Genomic DNA, 22,053 nt, shown 5'->3' with positions numbered 1-22,053 from the left:
CCATTTTATTCCTGTTTTAATCTTTTGAAATTTGTTGAGACTTGCTTTTGGCCCTGCACATGGTCAATTTTGAAAAATATTCTTTGAGTACTTGACTGTACATTCTGCTGTTGTGTTCAGTGTCTAGCATGATTATTTCCAGTTTACCAATTGTGTTGTTCAAATCTTCTATATACTTGCTATTTGCTTATTTTATGTTACTAATATATTACAATCTTCTACTCTGGTTATGAATTTGTCTATTTCTCTTAATTCTGTCCATTTTTGTTCTATCTCTCTATCTGTCGAGAGAAAGGGTGGAAGACAGTGAGGAGGGAGTTAGGTACATACAAATATAGAATTGTCATTTATTCCTGATGGATTGGAACTTACCATTATTAAATATTCAACTGCACGTGCATGTGTGTTGTTTTGTCTGGCTTTTCTAATTGTTCTCAGTGAGAAGGTGAGTCTAAGAAACCTAGATCGCCAGTGCTAGAAGCAGAGTGCTGGATGCGGAAGTGCTGGAAGCGTTTAGCACAGTGCAGAGCACGGTGTCAAGAGCTTAACAGATGTTTTTTTACTTTCCAGGTGTGTTTCTCTTAGTAGACTGTAAACTCTTTGAGGAAAGTGACCCTGTCTTAAGTCTTTTTGTGTTTTTATTTATATTGAGCACAGGATCTGGTCCTTATTAAGCAATTTTTAAATGGCTGACAATGCCGTGAGCTTTACTGTGGCTTAGCCTGCACCTTTGAAATCACTGCGCTCCTGGGGCAGGTTTACTCAATCTCAACACTGTTGACATTTTGGGCCAGGTGACTCTTTGCTGGAGGGGCTGCCCCGTGCATTATAGGATATTTTGTAGCATCCCTGGCCTTTGCCTACTAGATGCCAGTGGCATGCCACCACCAATGTGGCCACTGAAAATGTCTCTAGACATCTGCAACTGTCTCCTCCTAGGGGGCAAAGTTTCCTCTGGTTGAGAACCACTAGGGTAATATGTGCGGTGCTAAATAAAGGCCATTCTACATGACTCAGTGTTTCGTATTTTTGTTTCCTAACGTTGACTTTCTTTTAAACCATAGGGTTTGAGACTGCTAAGTCTTTTGCCCTCCATGGTGCTCACGTGATCCTGGCTTGCAGGAATATGACAAGAGCCAATGAAGCCGTGTCACGCATTTTAGGAGAATGGGTAAGCAAGCACTTGACTGTTTTATTTACTTTTTTAAATTGTCAAATACACAGGCTGGGATAAACACATGGAGGTTTGGTACAGAGAATAAAGTTTATTGCTCTTGGAATAATGTTTTCTTTAGTTTTAAAGCTATATTTACTTTGTTTACTTTATGAATGAGAAGGACAAGCAAGCCCGTTATTTTCTACACATTTGTTTATAGTTCATTGCCATGTCATTTGCTTTAGTAGTCAGAGGTTTGAGAATGTTTACTCATTTAGTTCAATAAGAAAAATAAAATGTGGTTAACGCCCCCGAATACAACTGAGAAGTTGTTATGCTTATGGTTTTCGGTTCAGAAAGGAGCAGGCTTTAACTCTGTCTCTGGTTTTTCCTTTTTTGCTTTTCTCTCTCTGTGTAGATGTTCATGTTGCTATGTCTATGTACAAAACATTTACTGAGGGATGCAGTGCTTTTAGGGCTTCAGACAAAATCCTTTCCATCGTGGGCTTACCTTCCAGGTAGGAGAAGCAGACCATAAAGGAATGACTGCATTTAGCATTTAACCTAATGTCAGGTGGTTATAAATACAATGAAGGATAATACAGCAGAGTGAGGGGTGAGGTGTGACAGCGTGGACTCTGTCACACTGGGTGGTCAGCAGAGATCCCTCTAAGATTGCGACATTTGATCCGAGGTCTGAATGAAGTATAGAAGTAAGCTGTGCCAATGTCACGAGAAATAGTTTTTAAGCAATAGGAACGGCGTGTGCAAAGGCACAGAGGTAGGAACGTGCCTGGAAGATTCAAGGCTCAGCAGGGGGCTAGTGTGGCTGGAGCCGAGTAGCGGGGAGGGGGCCGCAGAGGAGCTTTGAGGGTGTCACGTAGGGTCTCAGAGACAGTGACAAAGAAGACATTAAAGGATGCAGGCCAAAAGTGATAAGGCCGATTGGTTTTTTACCATGATCACTAGGCTTTGGCATGAAGTATAGACCGTGTTCATTCATTCTCTTGTTGTTTATTCATGTATTCATGAAGTGGCCTGTCATAGGTACTGGGGTCTACAATTAAGGAAGGACAGACGTTGCCACTGTCTTTGTAGAGCTTTCTGCTTAGAGTGGAAGACAGATTTAATCGAAGAAACATAAACATCGGTGTAAACTTGAAATAATGGTAGGCGGTGCTATGAAGTACGTGGTCCTCTAAAATGGCGAATAATGCCAGGGAGGTAGGGGGCATTCAGAGTCCCTGAGAAAGAGCCGATTGAGCTGAGATCTCAAGAAAGATTAGAGGGAAGGTGGGAGAAAGGTCACACCAGGCAGAGAGAACGGCTTGTGCGCTGGCCCTGAGAGAAGGCGGTGGAGGAGGAGATGACAGTCACGTGGCTGGAAGCAGAACATGAAGGGGGCTGGATCATTCTTGCCAAGACTGTCTTCATTTTCTGAAAACTGTGGAAAATTTTTTGCCATCTAAAGAAATAGACCATAGATTGTTTAAGGGAATGTCTGGGGTTCTGGACTGAAAATTTATGAAAGTCAAGAAAAGGAAGATTTGTTTCTGCTTTCTTAAGCAGAATTTCAAATTTAGTATATTTCAAATGGACACTTGTCTTGATCTCACTGGATTCATTATTTAGAGTTAAAGTGAAACCACAAAATACGGCCCAATTTTTGATTATCTTAGCATCTCTCTAACAATTAAATTAAAATCACTAATTATCTCTAGTAGATGGTATGGTAGTAATTTTTAGAACTGTATAAAGAGAATAAATGGTGGTATATATATATAGTTTGAATCTTCATACAAAATGGGAAGATATAAAATATAAAGTGAAAGTCTCTCCCAATTCTTCTCTTGGAAGATAAATATTATTAACCATTTCTTCTGTATTCTTCCAGAAAAAGGTTGTATATACTTGTGAACACACACATACTGTTATACACTTCAATTTTTTTCACTTAATACTATAGATCTTTTCTTATCAGTGCATATAGAGCTACTTCATTGTTTTTAACTGCTGTATAATATTCCATCACTTACTTAATGCTCTAATCTATTCAACTGATCTCCCTTTTTTGGTGGACATTTGGGTTGTTTTCATTGTTTCTCTATTCCAAGTGACGTTCTCTAAAAGTTCAGTCTCTTACATTTTCAGCCAAAATTGGGTGTAAACTATGGTATATTGAGCATTCTCAATAGACACTTTTGTAAGTACACCCATAGGGCAGAATCTTAGCAGTAGATTCACTGAATCAAAGGGGATAAGTATTTAAAGTTTCAATAGCAGTTTTCCCATTGTCATCTAGCAGTGTTGTACCAGTTTCTGTCCTCAGTGTGAATGCAGAACACAAACTAGCACCGGACAGTGTCAGACTCATAAAATTTTACCCATTGATGCCATATTTAAACTGGAAAAATCAAATTCCATCGATCCTAGTGATACTGTAATGATCATACTGTGCAATGATATTAATGTTTAGTCCAGTCTTGGAAGATAATGCTAAAACACAACTATGCATTGACAAAACTATCTTCCTTTTTTCTTGTATATAACATCAAATTTATCTATATGTATCCCCTTATAACTATTGTTTGACACTTAAAGGCAGAAATTCCTAGATCTGCCCTACTGTAGGACTGACTTTGGCAAGTCTCTCAGTTTATTTGGTGCTCAGTTTTCTCATCTCCAACAAAGAAGGTCGAATGGGACGATCTCAAAGACCTACCGTTTAGTTTTTCTTTCTTGCATTTTAAGCCACAATTTGGTCCCTGTAAGTCAGTTTAATTCTACCATACCAGGAAACCACACTCCCAGAGAAAGAATTACCCAAAAGTATTCTCTGTCAGGGAGCAAAGGAAATGGGAACAAACACTAAACTCATTCTCACATGGCGTTTCAAATGTTTCAGTTTTTATAGTTTGTAGACTGAAGATACCTAACCCTTTTATCATCGCTCATCTGTTCGTCTGTCCTCTGTGAGTCCCACTGTGCCATGTTCCCTGTCCTTCCCAGATCTGGCACCAAGAGCTGTTATTACTGTTGCATGTCATTGCTTTATGAACACAGCGCCGTCAGTGTGAGACCCTCCCTTGGTGGTCTGTGTTCAGCTGGGGTCTCACTTGCCCACCCTCGATATGTGCCGGTCGGCTTCCCTTCAGGCCCTTCCTTACCTCATCTCTGCACAAGGATTGTATCTGGCACATCATTAAATACCACCTTCTTGTATTTCTCAAGGTCGATTTGATCAACTCCAGTTTTCCCAGCTGCTAACCAGCTTGAGGGCCTTTATGCTTTTTCTGGGATGAACCCTATCAGTGTTAGAACTTGGAAGATACTGCAACATATTGGTGCCTCCCAGGAGATTCTCAAAATGATCCAAAGTTTTTTGTTGCAGCAAAAGCTCACTCAGAAGTCTTTGGGCCGTTTGGCTCAGCTTTGGCTCGCACATGCCAAGGCTCTGTGGGCAATCTTGGCTCGGCTCAGGAGGCGGTGTTCATGCCTTCTTCCCCACCTTGCTCTTCCCTGCCTGGCCTTCTCTTCCTGCCTTCACTGTATGTTCCAGAATGCTCTGTGTCAGAACACTCCGGTCTGCCTTCATGGCAGTAGAATGTTACTCTTATACCCTCCATGAGGCAGCTGACAAGCACCACTTATGTGTCTCTGTCACGTGCTGTGTCCTGGGCAAGGCGCTTTATATCCTTTATTCAGAAGGATGTCAGAACCTGATTTTCTCCATTTTATAGAAAGCCAGTGCAGGGCTCAAAGGGTGAAGGGACTTGCCCAGAGCCACACAGCTGTTGAGTGCGGAGGCAGGCTCCTGGCGTGTCCATCTGTCCTCCAAACCCCAAATCCATCTACTCCACCCCATGACCTGGCCGCTCTGTCACATCCAGCATCATGCACATTCGTTACCTTTTAGGCGTTGCTTTCTAATTCACGAAATGCTATTTGAGTGATTAACTTCAGGATTAATCATATTTCTCAGATGAAGCTACTCTAATCTACCTTATTGTCCCAAGCAATCGATTTTCATTCAAGATATCCTTTATAGAGTTCTCAAATCACTTTTGAGGTGATCCAGCTATTTAGTAAAACATAACTTAAATGGAAACACATTGTATATGGAATTATATTGAGTCTATATATAATTATTACTAATAATAATGATTTCGTGGGAAAATGGCCCCCTGCTGAGATGTTTTAGATGCTCCAAACTTAAAAATAAGAAAAGAATTGAAAACAATTAAAATTGGATAACATGGACAGTGCAGAAGTAAACCACCCTCTTAAAAGACCAATCCATTTCGCATAATTAAAAAAGGAGAGAGGATGGGAGGTCCATCAGCCTCTGATCATATTTAAATAAAGCATCTCCGGAAGTGAGGTCTGTGCCTTTGTTGTTAAGCAGTCCACCATCTGAGGATGTGGTCTGCCTCATTCACATCCTTAAATGGATTACAGACTAGTGTCCCTTACCTCTAAGGCAGTCACCTAATATTTTTCTGATTATTCTGAAGGAGCACATATGGCTGGCTGAGTAGGAAGTTTATAAGTTTATCTTCTTATTTTCAGAATGTGGTAGATTCTCTTTTGTTTAGTAGCACTGTCTGTGAGGATGTCATGTGAATTCTCTAAGTCCCAGACACTGATAGGTGTGTCTGAATCCCTGCAGTGCTGTGCTGTGGTTTTCGCTTTCCTTTATTCAATAAGTATTTATCAGAGTGGGGTTTTGCTGTTGTTTTTAATGGATGTCTGGCATGTCCCACTCTCCATGCTGAGATATGATGATCTCTAAGGGCCATTGTATATAAAGAATAGTAGTTGATTAGGTAGCAAAATGCACTTTATAAACGGCCACAGCAAGACCCACATCCCAACATAGAGCTCTTGCAAGGCCTGAGGGGGACTTCCACTTCCTCCTTTCTCTCACCTTATTATAGTTTCTAAGTTTTAGATTCCTAAAGCTAGAGGTTTAAAAGTTCCAGTCCTGGGGAGGAAGAAGGATGAATAGAGCTGGAACTGACAGACCTAAGTGGATATGGCTGGTGACTGGGGCAGTGTAGGCATCGGAAGGGGAAGGGATTGTTTTGCGTATCCAGCCTGCCTCACGTGTGTCAGGCCCTTACTAGGTCTGCTTATCAGGTAAAGAGTGAAACAGTAAGTGTAAAAGAGCTCACATAAGTGGCCGCCTATTTGTGAAATCTGGGGTCTAGTGAGTATTCTGAAGCTCTGGTATCTCTGGGGATCGAGATAACCAATGAGCTGAGCAGAAGTGGGCTGGTGTGGCAGAGGGGCTGATGGCCCTTCCTGAGAATTATTATGAGACCCACTCCTGACTCCCCAGAATGCCTCTTGGACCCATTCCTCTGTCATAAGGGAGGAGTGGCCCAAGTATGTTGTGTTTGGTGAGAAGGTCTGGTCTCTGAGGAAGACTCCCAGCCCAAGCTTTTTCTAACCTGTCTTTTTATTTGTCCTAGACTTTAAGTCATCCTAGAGCATGCTTAGGATGACATACCATCGGCCAGGGTAGTACAAAAGAGAGGTCCAATTCAGCCGTTCTTCTCTTCTCATGGGTATCTATCTGAGATTCCCGAGAGCGCCGGAAAAGGAAGGCTGGGTGGTCTTCAAGGTGCCTCCTGGGCAGATGTCCCTTGCGGGGGCTGGGGTCAGGGGAGCAAATCATCTTCAGTTGATAACAACTGCTATAAAATATGCTGCATTATAATAGTGAAGATTAGAAGCAGATACAACCTATGATCTTGGGCAAGTTTCTTGACTTCTCTAAACCTGAGTTTATTTATCTGTAAAATCTAAATACTAATATCTATGCCAGGAGATATAGGTGGCTGTGGTTATTAAATGCATTAACTGTACATTTATTTAACATGTTTCTGGGAATAGACTAAGTGTTCAATTAAATGTCAGCTGCTGCTGTTAATAATAATAATAATAATAATAATAATAATAATTTCTTATTCATCTTATTCATGAAAGTACAAAACGATGCTTTCTTTTCTTAACACTCCAAGTGGCTGAAAGAGGAGCTGTAGGGAGGATGTTTATCAGCATGATTCAAATGGAGTCGTAATGAATTATTTTTCTGTCTTCATATGTCTGGACTCCTACATTTTAATAGATGTGTATTTAGTTTGTTGATTAGTATTTTCCAGTGGAGCTCATATTAGCACTCAACTGTCATTTGAAAAGCCATCTTAATTATTTATGTGATTGCTTTTTCCTTTGTATTTACAAAGAAATACACTTTGCATATATTTAAAAAGATGATTAAGGGATCAGTCATCAGGAACAGCAAGCAATGGTTTATATCAAAATAGTTATTGAGAAAGCAGGGAGATGAGGGGTAAAAAGAAGAGATTTATTAGTCAGAGGTAATAGAATATGCATATGTTAAGGAGAGCACATGCTCTGTTGATTGTAGCCACATAGTTTGATGCTAGAGAGACTGAAGTGCTGTAATTATTCTAGTTTCAGTAGAGTTGATACCAGTTTTATTTATCTAGTTGCAGTGAAGGCATGTGAAAAGCTCACAGTGTTATGTCATATTGCAGCTTTATTGATAAACGTTGGGAATAATGATTTTAATATTATTTCCAGATATGGAGTACTAGGTGCCACGGGATGTATTAGGCATGTAGGTTCAACACTTTGGTGTGCTTTTAACAGATAGGAACACCCTGTTTTTTTGTAACATGATATTAAGGAGTGATGGACTAGGATGTTGAGTACTAAATTACTTGCACTTTTAAGAACCGTTGGTGAAATCCAGTTACCTTTAGGCTTCCTCAAATCCACTCAGTAACTTTATGATCTGGTATAACTTAGATGCCTGTGGGAATTTTCCCCTATCTCCTTTGATAATACAAGCTTAAATCTTGTAATTTGCCTTTGTAGATCGAAGGCCTGAGGTGCGATGCCTTCTTTTATGTGATATGTGCAGTTGTAGGGGAGGCGTACAGCACGTGATGTGGGGTAATTTACAAGTCTTATGCCTGTCTAAGCTGGTAACTTGTCTTGGAAAAGATGATTGCTATTCAAAGCATCACAAGTTATATAGGGCTCATCCCATTGTTTTGAATGATCTTTAGCTAACAAAAATATAAAAACTATTAATATTATTAATAGTTATAGATTATTGGGAAAAGTTCATCCTAAATCAGCCGCTGGATTTGTTCCTCATTTCTTTGCTTTAAAAATTGTTTTTATGTATAGTATTGGATTCTCAACAAATAAACTATGATATAAACAAGTCTGTGAACCAGCAAGAACTATATAAACCACTTGCTTAAATCAATAAGCACACATACAGACAAAAGTAAAGATAAACTTCTAGAGTTCTACCTTGGGACATTTTTGTTTAAAAGAGTGTCATATTATCATCACCTGCAGTGGGGTTGGGTATTCGTAACTGTCTCTGTACTAGGCACTATGCTGACCATTAAGCAATGAAATATTTATGTTATATGTTAAACCCATTTTGCCGATGAAGTTGTAGAGGCTGGAAGAGGGGAAAAGGCTTGCCTGAGCTCACACCCCTGGGAGCTATGTGGTAGATCTAGGATTTGAAGCTATATTTGCCTGACCCGAAAACCATCTTGTTACTCAATCTAAAATTCCTAGTGTGTGTTGTACCAGGAGACTGGCCTCTGTTTTTTCAAGGACTCAGCCAAGGATTATATTCAGAGAGATTTGCGTGCTTATGTATGAATGTTTCTCTGTTCGTGATATGAGGGCACCTGTGGTTCCCCAGGAAAGAGAGCTGCATGGGTGGGTGGCTTTTGCAAAATGATGGGAGTTGAAACTCACCAAAGGAAAGCTCTTTCCTTCCCAGACTTCAGTTTCAAATGGTCTGTAGTATATTTACTGTTGTATTTAAGTTGGCTGTTTGACCTTTCTTGTCACAGACACAGGAAAGATTCTTTATCAGATAATAAATTATTCATCCCTCTCATAGACATAATTGGTTGCTAAAATAGTCTGAGTTTCCTCTGTCTCCAGAATTCCCAAAACTTGCGCTTGGTACTTACCCTCTAAGTTTTCCATTTCATTTCTCATTGTGAAAATTTTGCATTGACTCAGTCTTGAGTGTCAGTCATTGTTCTTTAATCACTGTCTCTGTGTGTTCATTTTTTTTTTTTTTTCTCTTGCCACTACTTGGAGTCTTGAACGGAATCTTTCAAACTTTATATTCGTTGTAACCTTTATATAATGAGAGCTGTGATTAACCACAGAGTTTTAGAGAGTGAAAGTTAAGCATAGGTGGCTAGCTCCAAACCATCACTCCCAATCATGTGAAACCCAAAGCAGATGCATCCTTTCATTACTATGGGGTCCCCTGAGTTCTTATTAAGCAATTTTGACATAGTTTGAAGAGACGGATTTCATCTTCAGATAGTGTTCAGCCAATGGCTGAAGGCCTGCTTCTGGCCACTAGGCATTTAGGCTCCATCATTTAAGAGGGAAAAATATGCTAGAGACTATTTTTCATATTTATTATGGGGCATTTATGGAAAATCTCAGACATAGCAGGTATTAGATGAAACAGAAGAGAGAGATACTCCTTGTGCCAATAAAATCTTGTACATAGGGACAAATAGAGATGCAGCTGTAGACAGTGCAGCCAGTCTCAGAATGGGGCAGTGTACACTGCAATGGGTTATGGTTTATTTTAAGTATATGTTTAAAATAGACTAATTTTTAATTTATGGGGAGGTAGCCCAGTGAAGTCAAGGGAGCCCAAGCTTTGGAGCCATACAGACCTGGGATTGAATCCTGCTTTCAGAATGTGTCCCTGGGTATCCCTGGACAAATTCGGTCATCTCTTTAAACCTTAATTTATTTACCTGCAGAATGGCTCTCAGGATCATTGCGAGAACCAATTTTGATAACACATGTGCTGCTTTGTACAGAACCTGGCATGTAGTGAAGACTCAGAAAATGGCAGCTTTGGGAAAGGGCGGACGTATTCAACAGAGATCCCTGAAATAGACTCTGAGAAATCTTGCTGGAAAATATTTCTTCTTCCTCTTCTTCTTTTCCTCCTCCTCCTTCTTCTCGTAGCCAAGCCTACTTTCGTCTTTCCATCAGTGTGTTAGTTAATACTGAGATGAGCTGAGGTAAGGAGCAGGGGACTACTCCCTAAGGGGCAGAGAGGTGACTGTCCATGTCCCTGTGCTCGTGTCCTGGTATGGAGATGGCTGGCCTTTTGTAGAGGCTGGGCTTAGTGCAGGAAAGAAGTGAAGCCAAGAGACCCAATTCTCTGTTCCTAGGTGGCTCACCTAGAAGTAGTCCCTGCCCCTTAGTCAAGTGGGGGATGCAGATACAACTAGATTTTGAAGCCCCTAACAGAGGAAGCCTTACAAGTGGCTGTGGGGATTTTGAAATCCGTCCACAGATTCTTTGATACTCCTTCCTTTAAAAAATGGAGCCTAATTCTCTTCCCCTTGAGTGTGGGCTTGACTTAGTGACACTCCTAATGAATAGAATATGGCAGAAATGGTGGAGTGTGACTCACAGGAAAGGTCATAAACGGCATGCTGCTTCCTCCTTTTTTGCTCTCTTGGATCACTCACTCAGGGGAAGCCAGCTGCCATGTTGTGAGGACGCTCAAGTATCCCTCAAATGAAGAGGTCCATGTGACAAGGAACTGAGGCCTCCAGCCAAAAGCCCCCTGCCTGAGCCCTCTTGGAATCTTCCAGCCTAGTCAAGTCTGTAGATGACTCAGGCTGACAGGTTAACAGAAACCTTATGAGAGATCGCAAGTCAAGACCACTCAGAATTCCTGATCTGTAGAAACTTGGTGAGGCACGACATGCTTACTGTTTAACCAGTACACTTTGGAGAAGTTCATTCCATAGCAATGCATAACAAGCACAGGGATCATGGCCTCAAGGGGAGAAGGATCTGTGAGGGAAACTTGACAGTGAGTTAAAAGAACAAGCCGTGAGGACTCACCCAGTGATTGCCTCTAAACGCAAGGAATCTTAAGTTCTTAGGGTTGCTTTGGTCATCCCGGTCCCCTTGTCTGACCTCTTTCCAATGTGCAGACCATTTATACACCACCCCAGGACAGAGATCATCTGGTTTTGGCTTGAACTCTTTCAGGGGAGTGTAAGCAGCTCATCCTGTTTCTGCACGTCTCTTAATTAGAACATTCTCCCTTGAATTGAAGGCAGACTCTTCCTTTGAACGTCTTCTACCCACTGGTCCTGGTTCTGCCCTCCGTGTTCCACTGGGCTGCCTTCTCATCAGAACCCAACTAATACTCACATCTCTCAGATTCCCTAAATAATAAATCCGAAGTTATTGAAGACATCACGTTAGTAAAAGTTGGCAATGAGGCTGGCATTCTCATTCCTTTGCACTCTCTGTCCCTCTTTTACTGTTGGACTTGGGGATGCGCATGGCAAGGCACGGCAGCTGGGAAGAACCTCGTCTGCTTCAGATCCTTCAGCAGGTGGCAGACGCGGAGCCCAGACCACTCTGCCTTTCCTGGAGTTAATGAATCAGTGCGAATGAAGAGCACCGTCTCCCTTTACATGACTGAAGAGCACTGCACTCATTTACCCGGCCATTCTCATATTCTAATTGTTCCAGCTACAATGTGATCTGTTCACTGGGTAGCTGAGAGAAACTTCAATGCATCTTTGTAATGGCTTTGTTGTTGTTTATTGAGAGGGACTAATTAACTTTGATTATTGCACTAATATTATGGCACTTTGACAGCCCTTCAGATTTATGACTCTGGGAAAATAAACAAATGAAATGCAGGTGCTGGAGCAGAAAGAATAAGTTATTACTGAACTTTAATTACTTGGAATGTGTAGCCAGGAGAGAATTAGTTGATGAATTACAGGCTGCTTAAAATCTACACCAAATTGTAAGCAATATGAAGATAAAAATGAAAAGAGGGGCTTGGAGGGTGCTATTTTTAAGGTAGGAAAGGACAGGATGCATCTGCAGTGGTCTCAGTAGTGTTTCCTTGGTTAATCCTGATGGTTTCCAATCCCTCAGAAACTTATACAGTGCTCCTTGAAGCATGGTCCCTGACCTGCCGTGTCAGCATCACTGGGGAGCTTGTTAGAAACGCATATTCTCGGGCCCGCCTGAGATCTACTGGATCAGGTAAGGCCCAGCATTCTGAGTTTTGCAGTCCCTCCAGGAGATTCCGATACAGGTGAAAGTTGAGAAGCAGCACTCTACAGTTCTCATGCTGATTGATTTTGTATACATATAAAAGGGCAGGTACAGATTTTTATCTTTGCTTTTAAAAATCAAATGTCCTCACAACCTAGCTCACTGATTAGCCCAAAGATTTTCAGGCTATTTTAAAAAATGGTACAGATATTTATTCAGTATGCACCTGGTATGGTGGGTAATATAAGACAGTTTAGAATATTGTCATTACCCTCAAGGACTTGACAAGTGAGGTGACACCTCCGAACTGTACCCCTGCCAGAACCCGGCAAGCATGTTAAGAGTGGTGCTCCTACAACTTGTGAAAGATGCTTCCCCCACGTGCTTCAAAGCAAGGTTCTCGAAGGAGGGAGTGTTGGCAGACTGCAGTCAGCCCAGACCGCAAGGGCACATTCTCAGGGAAAGAAGGGCACGAGCAGAGCATGGGAGCATGTCCTGGGAATGGGGAATAGTCAGATTTGGATGTGATGTCGGGGAGGAGGCCAGAAGTTGCCATTCAAAGCCAGATCGTTCAGGACCTTGGATCCCATTCTCTTAGGAGAATGGGCTTTATTCTCTCGGTCCTGGCAGGCGCTGGAGAAGCTGAGTGGGGATGATTCAGCCCACATGCGGTGATGCAGAAAGATAGATGCTCAGGCTGAATCAGAGAAGCGGAGCACGGAGGCAGGGAGGCACCGCGAGCTGCTAATGTGGCAGCTATGAGCTGGAAAGGATAAGAAGGATGCTGAATATACTTGCTCATTTCCTAACATTCAAGGAATGCTTTTAAGCCCATCAACTGAGTCCCAAAGGATAAAAATAATCATCCCTCCCAATGTTTCCTACTCTGAAAACCTTTACAAAATTTTTTGGGGAAATATTCCTTGCTCTTAGAAGTTCTGTGAGAAAAGAGAGAAACATGTTTACTTAGCTGCAGCCCTTTCTTGGGAATGGGGTGGTCAGACAATTTATTGTTCTAACTGAGAAATATTGAGAAGCTAAGGAGGGGCTTTAAATAATTGTACCAGAAGAGCAGGCGTAAATAAGGAGAAAGAGTAGGAAGTCTGAGTAACCTACCCACTACGAGCAGTTATCCCAATAATCCAACTAAGCTACGCCTGAGTGGCCAGCATAGGAAGGGGTGGGGCCTGGCTTCTGATGGAGCAATTTGAGCCTCACACTGGCCTTAGCCCCTACAGTTCTTGGTGTTTCCTGTTAGCACTTTACCTTTGAAGAAGCCGCTCTTTTCATTCTCACAAAAGCTTGGCCACCCTTTAGCCTAAGATTGTCTCCATTTCTTAGATAGTCACAGATGTAACTGTGACTCCAGGTCTTTGGTGGCCAAGCAGGATGCAAAGTTTTTCTTCCAGACCCTTCCTTTCCTGTCATTAATCCTACATCTGGAACCTTCTGGGTCCCCCTCTTTTAATGATGGATACTTGAGGAAGAGGAACACATTTCAGTGTTAGACTGAGCCAGACCCTTTCACAATGTAAATCCGGAATGCCAAAATAAGTACATAGTGGTCATTTTAGAATTGCCTTCTGTTTGGGATGGTTCACAGCTTGTCTGATCCATACGTGCAGATAACTGAGAGCTGGTTAAATATTTATTTTCAGCTCTGGATAAGTTTACATCATTGGTGGTAAATCTGGGGTACTTTGCAGTGATGTTAATGGCCATTGTCATGGTGCAGGCTTTAGCCACTGTTTATGGCATCCTTTGCAGATCTGCCAACACAGATGGTTTTTGGAAGGCATCAAATAAAAGTGGAAGTAATTCTATATTCCTTAAAAGTATATGTTGAAAGTAAAGTTCTTTTTAGTCAGAAATGACCCTTCGGATTTTGCAGAACTCTTTTAGCTCTACTTTTGGGAGGTACAGTGAAGATGTGAGCCAGTTTATGCAAGAATAATATAATTAGAAATTCAGATACGAATTAGTGAAGTTGTCTTTTTAGGGAAAGTTGTGAAAGTTATACCCAGATCACATTTGGGTATACTGTGGTTATAAAATGGTAGAATTTTAGAATTCTAAAGGACTCCTGAGATTAACCAGTTTAACTCCCCGATTAGATGGATAAGAAATTAGACTCAGAGGGTAAGTGACCTGTCATCTGTTTCTTAGGCAGTTATGCTTTCTTCTGAGATAAATTATCATGCTGCTCACTTGTTTCTTGTGAAAAAAGTGTATGTATGTGTGTTTATCTTTAAAAAGAACAGAATCGCCTGTGAGACAGGAATGTAAACACCCAACACTTAATGCTCAATTGGATGACTTATTTAATTCTTCTTATTTTTATGATAATAATAATAATGGAAGCTAGCATTGTGTGCTGCCACTGTGGGAAACACTTTAAATGTCTTAATTTAGTTTATCTTTATGACAACCCTATGATTGTCATAGCTAATATTATGAATCTTATTTTTGGATGAAGGCACAGAGAAGTGTAAGACCTTGTCCAGGCTCACACAGCATATAAGCAGCGGAGATTAATTGCTGTAGGAGGACAGAAGCCTTGCCTGTTGTATTCCTCTTGGTATTTCCGCAGTGTGTACATAGTCGCTGGTCAGTAGGAGGCATTTAGTAAATAGTATTTGTTGAATGAGTGACAGAGGACACAATGAGGTTGACAGTTGAGCCTCAGGCATTATCTGGGCAGCAGTATCTGTCACTGTGGGAAAGGACAACTTGGTTAGTTTTTGGAAATCAAACCAGCAGAAGGTACCGGATTATTTTCTGAAGTACTGAGATATGTAAATTGATTTTCATGCTGATGCTCCTAAAGTGCCCCTAAACTCTTCAACTGCCTTCTAGCTTGTTAAAGAAGGACTTGTTTGTGGGACATCGTGTCAAGCGTACCACGTTCCAGTTCGTTGAAAGTTACTACTTCTGATTTGGGAACTCTCAGTTAATTAGCCGCTTTAGCCATTCTGGAGAAGTGGGATTTGGCTACAGTGAGGAGTGGACTCATAAGTCAACTCAATTTTCAAGGACAGAAAAATGGATCATTTATGTAGAAAGATCATCTCAAAAGGCAGAACCCAGGAGCAGAGGGGAATACATGGAAAGGCTAGTGGATGGATCCAGGAGACTTCTGGCTTTTACTTGAGAGTGTGTGTAATCGAGAGAGAGAAGGTTGATCAGAAATCAGTAGAAACGTGCTCGTTCCTATTACTTAGGTTCGAAAACCTGCTTGGGCTGGCTCTGCTCCTAAGGTCTTTCTGCCCTTTCAGTTAATAAGTAATTGTCCTGAAGCCTGTCAAGATACCAAGATAAATGTATGCTGAAAGCGAAAGGAGAGAGAGAGAGGGAGGGAGAGAGAGGGAAGAGAGAAAGAGAAAGAGAAAGAGAAAGAGAAAGAGAGAAAGAGAAAGAGAGCTCTCTCCAGGGTGTTTTTATGGAGCTTTATAGTGCCGGCCTCTGCACCACGGTTTTGATCGCTGTTTTTAGTGTTCTCTGATCATTTCTTGCTCAGAAAGAAGGAAATTAGAATTGTTGAGCTATGATTTGTTTTAATCAGAAAGAAATTGTCTAACATAAATCTCCTCGTGAGTGCTAGAAAAGCCCTAAAGCTGCTAGGAAAAAAAAAATATCAATACTTTGCAAAGGAGAAATGATTGTTCCAATTCGTGGCTTAATTGACTTTAAGCCTTAATGCAACTCAGGCCAGAGCAGGCTGCACACACTTTGTGTCTGGGATCAACAGTCAAATCTATGTGGGGAGAGGAAGAATTTAGGGTGGTTATTTGGTTCTTTGCTATTGGTGCAATTTTCTAATTGAGTGGGGGCTACTTAATACCAGATAGCATTTTTTTTTTGTTTTTTTTCCTATGAAGAGAGTAAATTTTTTTCTGACTAACCCAATGCTTTATTTTAAATTACAGCTTTTCCTATTGGAAGTATTCATTTATGTTAGGTAATCATTCCCCTAGTGAAATTTCACTATACACTTAAAAGATAGTATGTATTTTAAATTTATAAGTGGATAAACGGAGGTTATATAAAGACTTTATTTAAGATGAGTAAATAGCCCACCAGATCCACGTGACGGCCGCTGGAAAGGGCTCATTCAGCATCAGGGAGGCCCTGTTCTGCTCGAGGCCCCTTCTTGGGGAGGGATGCCAAAACTTGCTTACTTCATCAGTCTGAAAAGATTGCATTATGAAATATGTGGCTATCAGCAACAGGCTGGGGATCCGGTCTGCTTGGGTTTGAATCCTGTTTCTGCTACTTAAACCCGGTGACTTTTACTTCTTGTTGCTTCAGTTTCCTTGTCTGTAACGTGGGGATGATTATAATACCTGAATCGTAGGTTTGTGAAGATTAACTTAAGTCCTGCACATAAAATGCTTAGAATGGAACCTAGGTACCTAATGCGTACGATACAAATGCTAGCAATGATAAATAATTTTGGGGGGCCCCGGTGTGATCCGGCCTCTGCCCATTTGCCCAACTTCATCTCTGATCATTTTCTTCCTTCTTCCAACCACATATCAAACTCATTGCTGTTCCCAAACCCTTCCGTGTCTCTGTGTCTTGGCCCAGAGTATTTCCTCTTCTTGGAAGGGCCTCAGCCAAGCTTGTCCACCTGTGCAACGCCTCTGTATCTTATGAACTTCTGTCCATAGGTATCTTTCCCACAAAGCTTTCCTGGATTGCTCTTCCATCTCTCCTGCCCACCTTCCTTCTCTTCCTTCAGCAAATAGTTAGACACCTTTTTCTTTGAGTCAGGTACTAGTGATGTGGCAGTGACTGAGAAAGCAAAGATTCCTGCCTCCAAGGAGCTTATAATCCATGTTTTGGTTTTTAAATATACATCGTCAGAATGCTGATGCATTATGTGTTGACTGCCAACGGTCTCCTTACCTAGTCAGCAAGCATTTCCTGACATTTTATTGTATGTCAGGTATCCCGCTAATCATATGTGGACACATTGTCCTTGCCCTCAGGGAGGCTAGATGTAGCAACAGATGTATAAATTAACAACAACAACAACAATGATAATGGTATCAACACTCTACTAGATGTGTGTATTGCGTGTGGATGGGGAGGGGGAGAGCAAGATCTGGTTTATGGCCCGAGCTCAGTAATACCTGAGCAGGAACAGATGCAATGCCTGTGTTTCTCATCCCTTTGGATGGTATAGGACCAGTTGGTTAGAAGTATGAAGGTTTCTCTTTGACTCTAGCCACCTAGTTAGTGGTTATGAGTACAGATTTTGGAATCAGCCTGTCCTATGTTGGAATCCTGGCTCTGCCATCCCCTAGCAGTGTGTGGTCTCAGCCAAGTGCCTTCCATGTGCCTCTCTCGATCTAACCAAGGAAAATGAGGATATTGCATCCCTACCTCATAGGATACTTGTCAGGATTAAATGAGAACAGTGCCCGGCTCGTGCTCAGTAACACCTGCCAAATGCTGCTTACCGCACTGAAAGCTTCTGATGTTACTTCTCTGTGCCTTGCATGTCTTGGGTTCTAACCCATCCAGGTGCTCCGAGCTTCCCCTTTTCCCACCAACGACTCCTGCCCACGAGGGGTCGGCCTCCTTGGTGCGAGTAAGAGCCACCACTGGGTAGACTTGCTTCATGCTCAAACAAAGCTTCCTCCCTGTGGTATTGGACTTTGTAGGACACTGACAGTTTCCAGAAACCTCTGGTCCGTGAGCCAATTTGGAGAAAATTGAATCATTCTCCATGCCTCTCGGCTCGCATCCTAAAAGGCTGTACAAGCACTTTGGGCAGGCTTCAGCAACTTCACATCAAGGACTCCATCACAGCTCCGAAATGAAAGCATCCCCCGTTGCTCTCTGCGTGTGAAGCTGGAGTCTGTGCTTGGCACAGACCTCGGCAGCAGCAATAACACTTCCTCTCACCATATCGTAAGGTCCTACAGAAGGCAGAAGCCACTTAACATGCTCAGTGCTTCTCCCTGTGAGGATTAAAAAAAAAAAGTAGTAGCTGTCAGGATCCCAAATGTTCAGATGCACTTCCAGCTCGAGGTAGGATAGGTCTTTGGAAGTCTGCAGAGAAGTGGTTTCCCATTCAAATTTGTCGGGCTGGGCTGGGAGAGGCTGTGGTCTAATGTAGCGATTCACTGCGTGCGTTCTCATCTTGTCAGAGAAAATGACCTCATAGCGCCATGTTCACCTTCTCAGCAAGGATCTTTCTGTAGAAATAGTCTGACTGTGGTTACTGACAATTGTAAGGATTTCATGATTTGTGGAGCATTTATATGTGAAAGAAAATGGATGGATTAAAAATATTGAACAGTTTAGCTGGCACCCACATGGATGAATTGTTGAGATCTATTTTTCCCCCCTTCATACTATAAACATATGGCATGAATTTTCTGCTCTCATTACAGATGCTGAGAGAAGGCAAAGACAAATATTTATATTACATTCATGTTTTACAGCAAAAACACTGTTCGGTTTGTTTATACAGTTCCACTGTTACAGTTTTTATGGTTGGTAATGAAACCACTGTAAAACCAAGCCCGGGTTATATAGCAGATGTGATAAGCCCTAATATTCAGGGAGATAGCCTGCATGGAATAGTTGGTGTCACATGTATGGACTCAACAATTGAATTATGTGTCAGGACAGGCTAAGCTATGCTGTAATAACAAACAACCTCAGAATCTCTGGGGCTTAAAATAACCAAGGTTTATTTCTAAGAGAAAGGCAGGCTGGCTTGTGCACTGGCTCTGCAAGCTTGTGCTCAGAAGTGACATTGCCGCATCTGCTCTTATTCTTTGGGTGAAGCAAATCTCCTGGCCATGTGCAGCTCCAAGGGGCAGGAGGCTGCAAACAAGCCACCGCGCGTGTAGAAGAAGGCAGAGAACGGGAAAATCAGAAAACAGCCTGAAAAACTTTCTTCCGCAGTTACTTCAAGCCTGTTTGTAGTTATTTAACTGATATTCTTTTTTTAATGCAACTTTGAAACAGAAGGGAACAGGAAAGGCATCAAAGACCTCCCTGCCCTCCATGCCCAAACTCTTTAAAACTGATGAGACTCTGTCTCCATTTTATGATGATCTGGGTAGATAGGATTCAGAGTTGTCCCCACGAGTACTTCACAATGCAGAAAAATCTTCGAAGCCACAAAACTTTTTCAAGTTGAGCTGTGCGTTTCACTGTTTTATTTATTATTTATTTATTTATTTATTCATTCATTTATTCGTTCGTTCATTCATTCATTTAATTTATTTTAAGTTTGCATCTGGAAGCTCATCAGTAGATTGCTCTACTTTTAGATATATTACCCTGCACCGCCACTGTGAAGTAGGCATAAAATGCTGGAGACAAGTGTTCATCCAAAGGAAATAAAAACGTGTAATTATGAAAACAGGTCAGAGTGACTTTTAACAGCAACCTAAAGGTGGTTTCTAGAGCTGAACTGTCCAATCTGCTAGCCACGGGCACATGTGACAATTGAACGCTTGAGAAGTGACTTACAGATCTGTAAGTGTGAAATAAAAATACTTATCAGGTTTTGAAGACAGCATAAAAATGTAAAATACTTTATTAATATTTTATATTGATTTCATGCCGAGATGATATTTTAGATATAGTGGGTTAAATAAAACATTATTAACATTAATTTCACCTGTTTCTTTTTACCTTTTTTTGACATGGATACTAGAAAATTTAAATTAAATATGTGACATGCATTAGTACTTTTAAACAGCACTGATCTAAAGGGTAAGTATCAGGGGAAAAGAAAGTACAATTTGGTATCTTTGTCACAAATCCGTAATTGCTAGAACTCACAGTTTAACCTGGCAGTTTGTATCCTGTGATTTGTTAGAATTTTCTACTTTATGTTAATCTTTGTAAAACCTTATTATTTCAAGATAATTTTGGACTCTCATAGAAGCTGCCAGTAGAGATTTCCCGGGTACCCTTCACCCAGCTTCTCCTAATAATAACATCTTATGTAAGCCTAGTACAATGACCAAATCTAGAAAATTGACGTCGTTACAATACTGTTAATCTAAATTACAAATTTTATTCATATTTCGAGTTTTATTCATATTACCAGTTTTCACATGTATTTTATTCATATTACCAGTTTTCACATGTATTTGTTTGTGTGTGGATGTGTGTATTCTATGACATGTTCTCACATATGTGGATTTGTGTAACCACTATCACATCCTAGATACAGAACCTGCCCTATCTCTCTACAAAAACACATCTTTTGCCTAAGTTTTTATTCTTCAGTTACTTCTTGAGCAGGGCTATTAGTGCAGGTAAAACCTCTAGGCAAGTTCGTAGCAAAATTTTCACTCGCCTGCCTGTCCTACCTTAGCACGTGGCTGAGTTATGCTAGTCATTGCAAGAAGTGCTGGGCAGACACAAAGAAGAAGATCCTGTACCAGAGAACTCAGTTGTTGGGGTGTTGCAGAGTAGTTTCCTAGAGATGAAGAATGGCATCATAGAAATTGGTGCCTTGACCTGCCAAAGAAGAATATGGCACAGGATCTTTTTTCCTAGTCTCGAGATGTCATCTTTTGTCCTTCCCTTTACCTTGATTTAAGCAGAGTAAGAATGACTGAGATCACATTAGAAGACAATTACTTTTTCACCCAGTTTTAAAGGAGAAAGGAATTCCGCCCCCTTCCATAGAAATTTTGTGTGACCCATACAAGCCAAGTGTTCTGTGAAATTTTCAGATTTTCATGTTTTTTTTTCCCCCCAAGGAAGAACTTCAGAAATTGTATTTGGAAATTTTGGAACTACTTAATATTCTTTGTGTTAGAAAGCTTTTTTAAATAACGAGGTTAACTAGATATTTGTTTCTATGGCTGTTTGAATTAGTGTTTCTTGATATGGCTATTTGTGTCCTAGAACTTCTATCTGTTTCTTGCTGTAAAGATGGAGAACAGTTCATCATACTTTTTAACATGTAAGGAGGCCATGGAGAAGCACCTGTCTGCATTTTCTCCAGGCTGCACAACCCAGGGACCGGAGCATTATGTGATCAATATCCGGCATGACCCTTTCCATTTTACTCCATCCTTTTTAAATATATTGCCTAGATGCAAACACAGTATTCTTTGGTTGAACAAAACAGGAAGATTATGTCACCAGTTCTACAGGCCATATATCAGTAAGCATGTTGTACATTTTATGAATCCACGAGTATGTTTTGCCTTTTCTCCTCCTAAATGATGGAAACTTGTTTGCAATGCTTGTTTTCCACCTTAAGATCTTTGTGACTTTGGAAATCTTAAAGCAAACAAACAAGCGAATAGTAGTTTTAAACATAAAATCAGTGGCTATTAGAGTATCATGTGATCATGGACAAGAAACCTAATTTCCCTGAGTGTCAGCTTCCACGTGTATAAATTAAAGAGAATAAAAATTATGCATATCATATGATTTCTTGCATTGATATTCGAACATCTGGTATTTGGTGTAGTGTGAGGCATATGGATAACATTGTCCACATGATTGTTGTGTAATGGTAATAAAAACAGATAAAGCCTCTAAGCATAGGACCTGTCACATGAGTACTCAATGAATGAGTACATTTAAGTTCTTTCTTTCTATTTGTTGAGTGAATGAGTGGATGAATGAATGAACTTGAATTCTCCAGTCTCAATTAGCTTTCTGCTTGGAGGTTGCAAGAAACCCTAAATAACCATAATAAAGCCTGCAGAACCAAATCAGAAAATGAATGACATATGGAAGCTAGATAA

At 40.9% G+C, this 22,053-nt stretch overlaps 1 protein-coding gene across 10 annotated transcripts in view; it reads left to right on the top strand.

Moving 5' to 3' along the window:
- WWOX (WW domain containing oxidoreductase) overlaps nt 1-22,053 on the top strand; it is a 791,253-nt gene that overhangs the window by 51,415 nt on the left and 717,785 nt on the right. For all 10 annotated transcript variants that reach the window (XM_023528567.1, XM_023528565.1, XM_023528568.1 and 7 more), the window contains exon 5: nt 1,065-1,171. In XM_023528567.1, the coding sequence (XP_023384335.1) occupies nt 1,065-1,171 (107 nt within the window). The remainder of the gene's footprint in view (nt 1-1,064; nt 1,172-22,053) is intronic.

The sequence above is a fragment of the Pteropus vampyrus genome, unplaced genomic scaffold, assembly GCF_000151845.1.
Source record: "Pteropus vampyrus isolate Shadow unplaced genomic scaffold, Pvam_2.0 Scaffold29, whole genome shotgun sequence".
NCBI lineage: Eukaryota > Metazoa > Chordata > Mammalia > Chiroptera > Pteropodidae > Pteropus > Pteropus vampyrus.
Note: the sequence above shows the minus strand (reverse complement) of the source record. Positions and strands in the feature narration are given on the sequence as shown.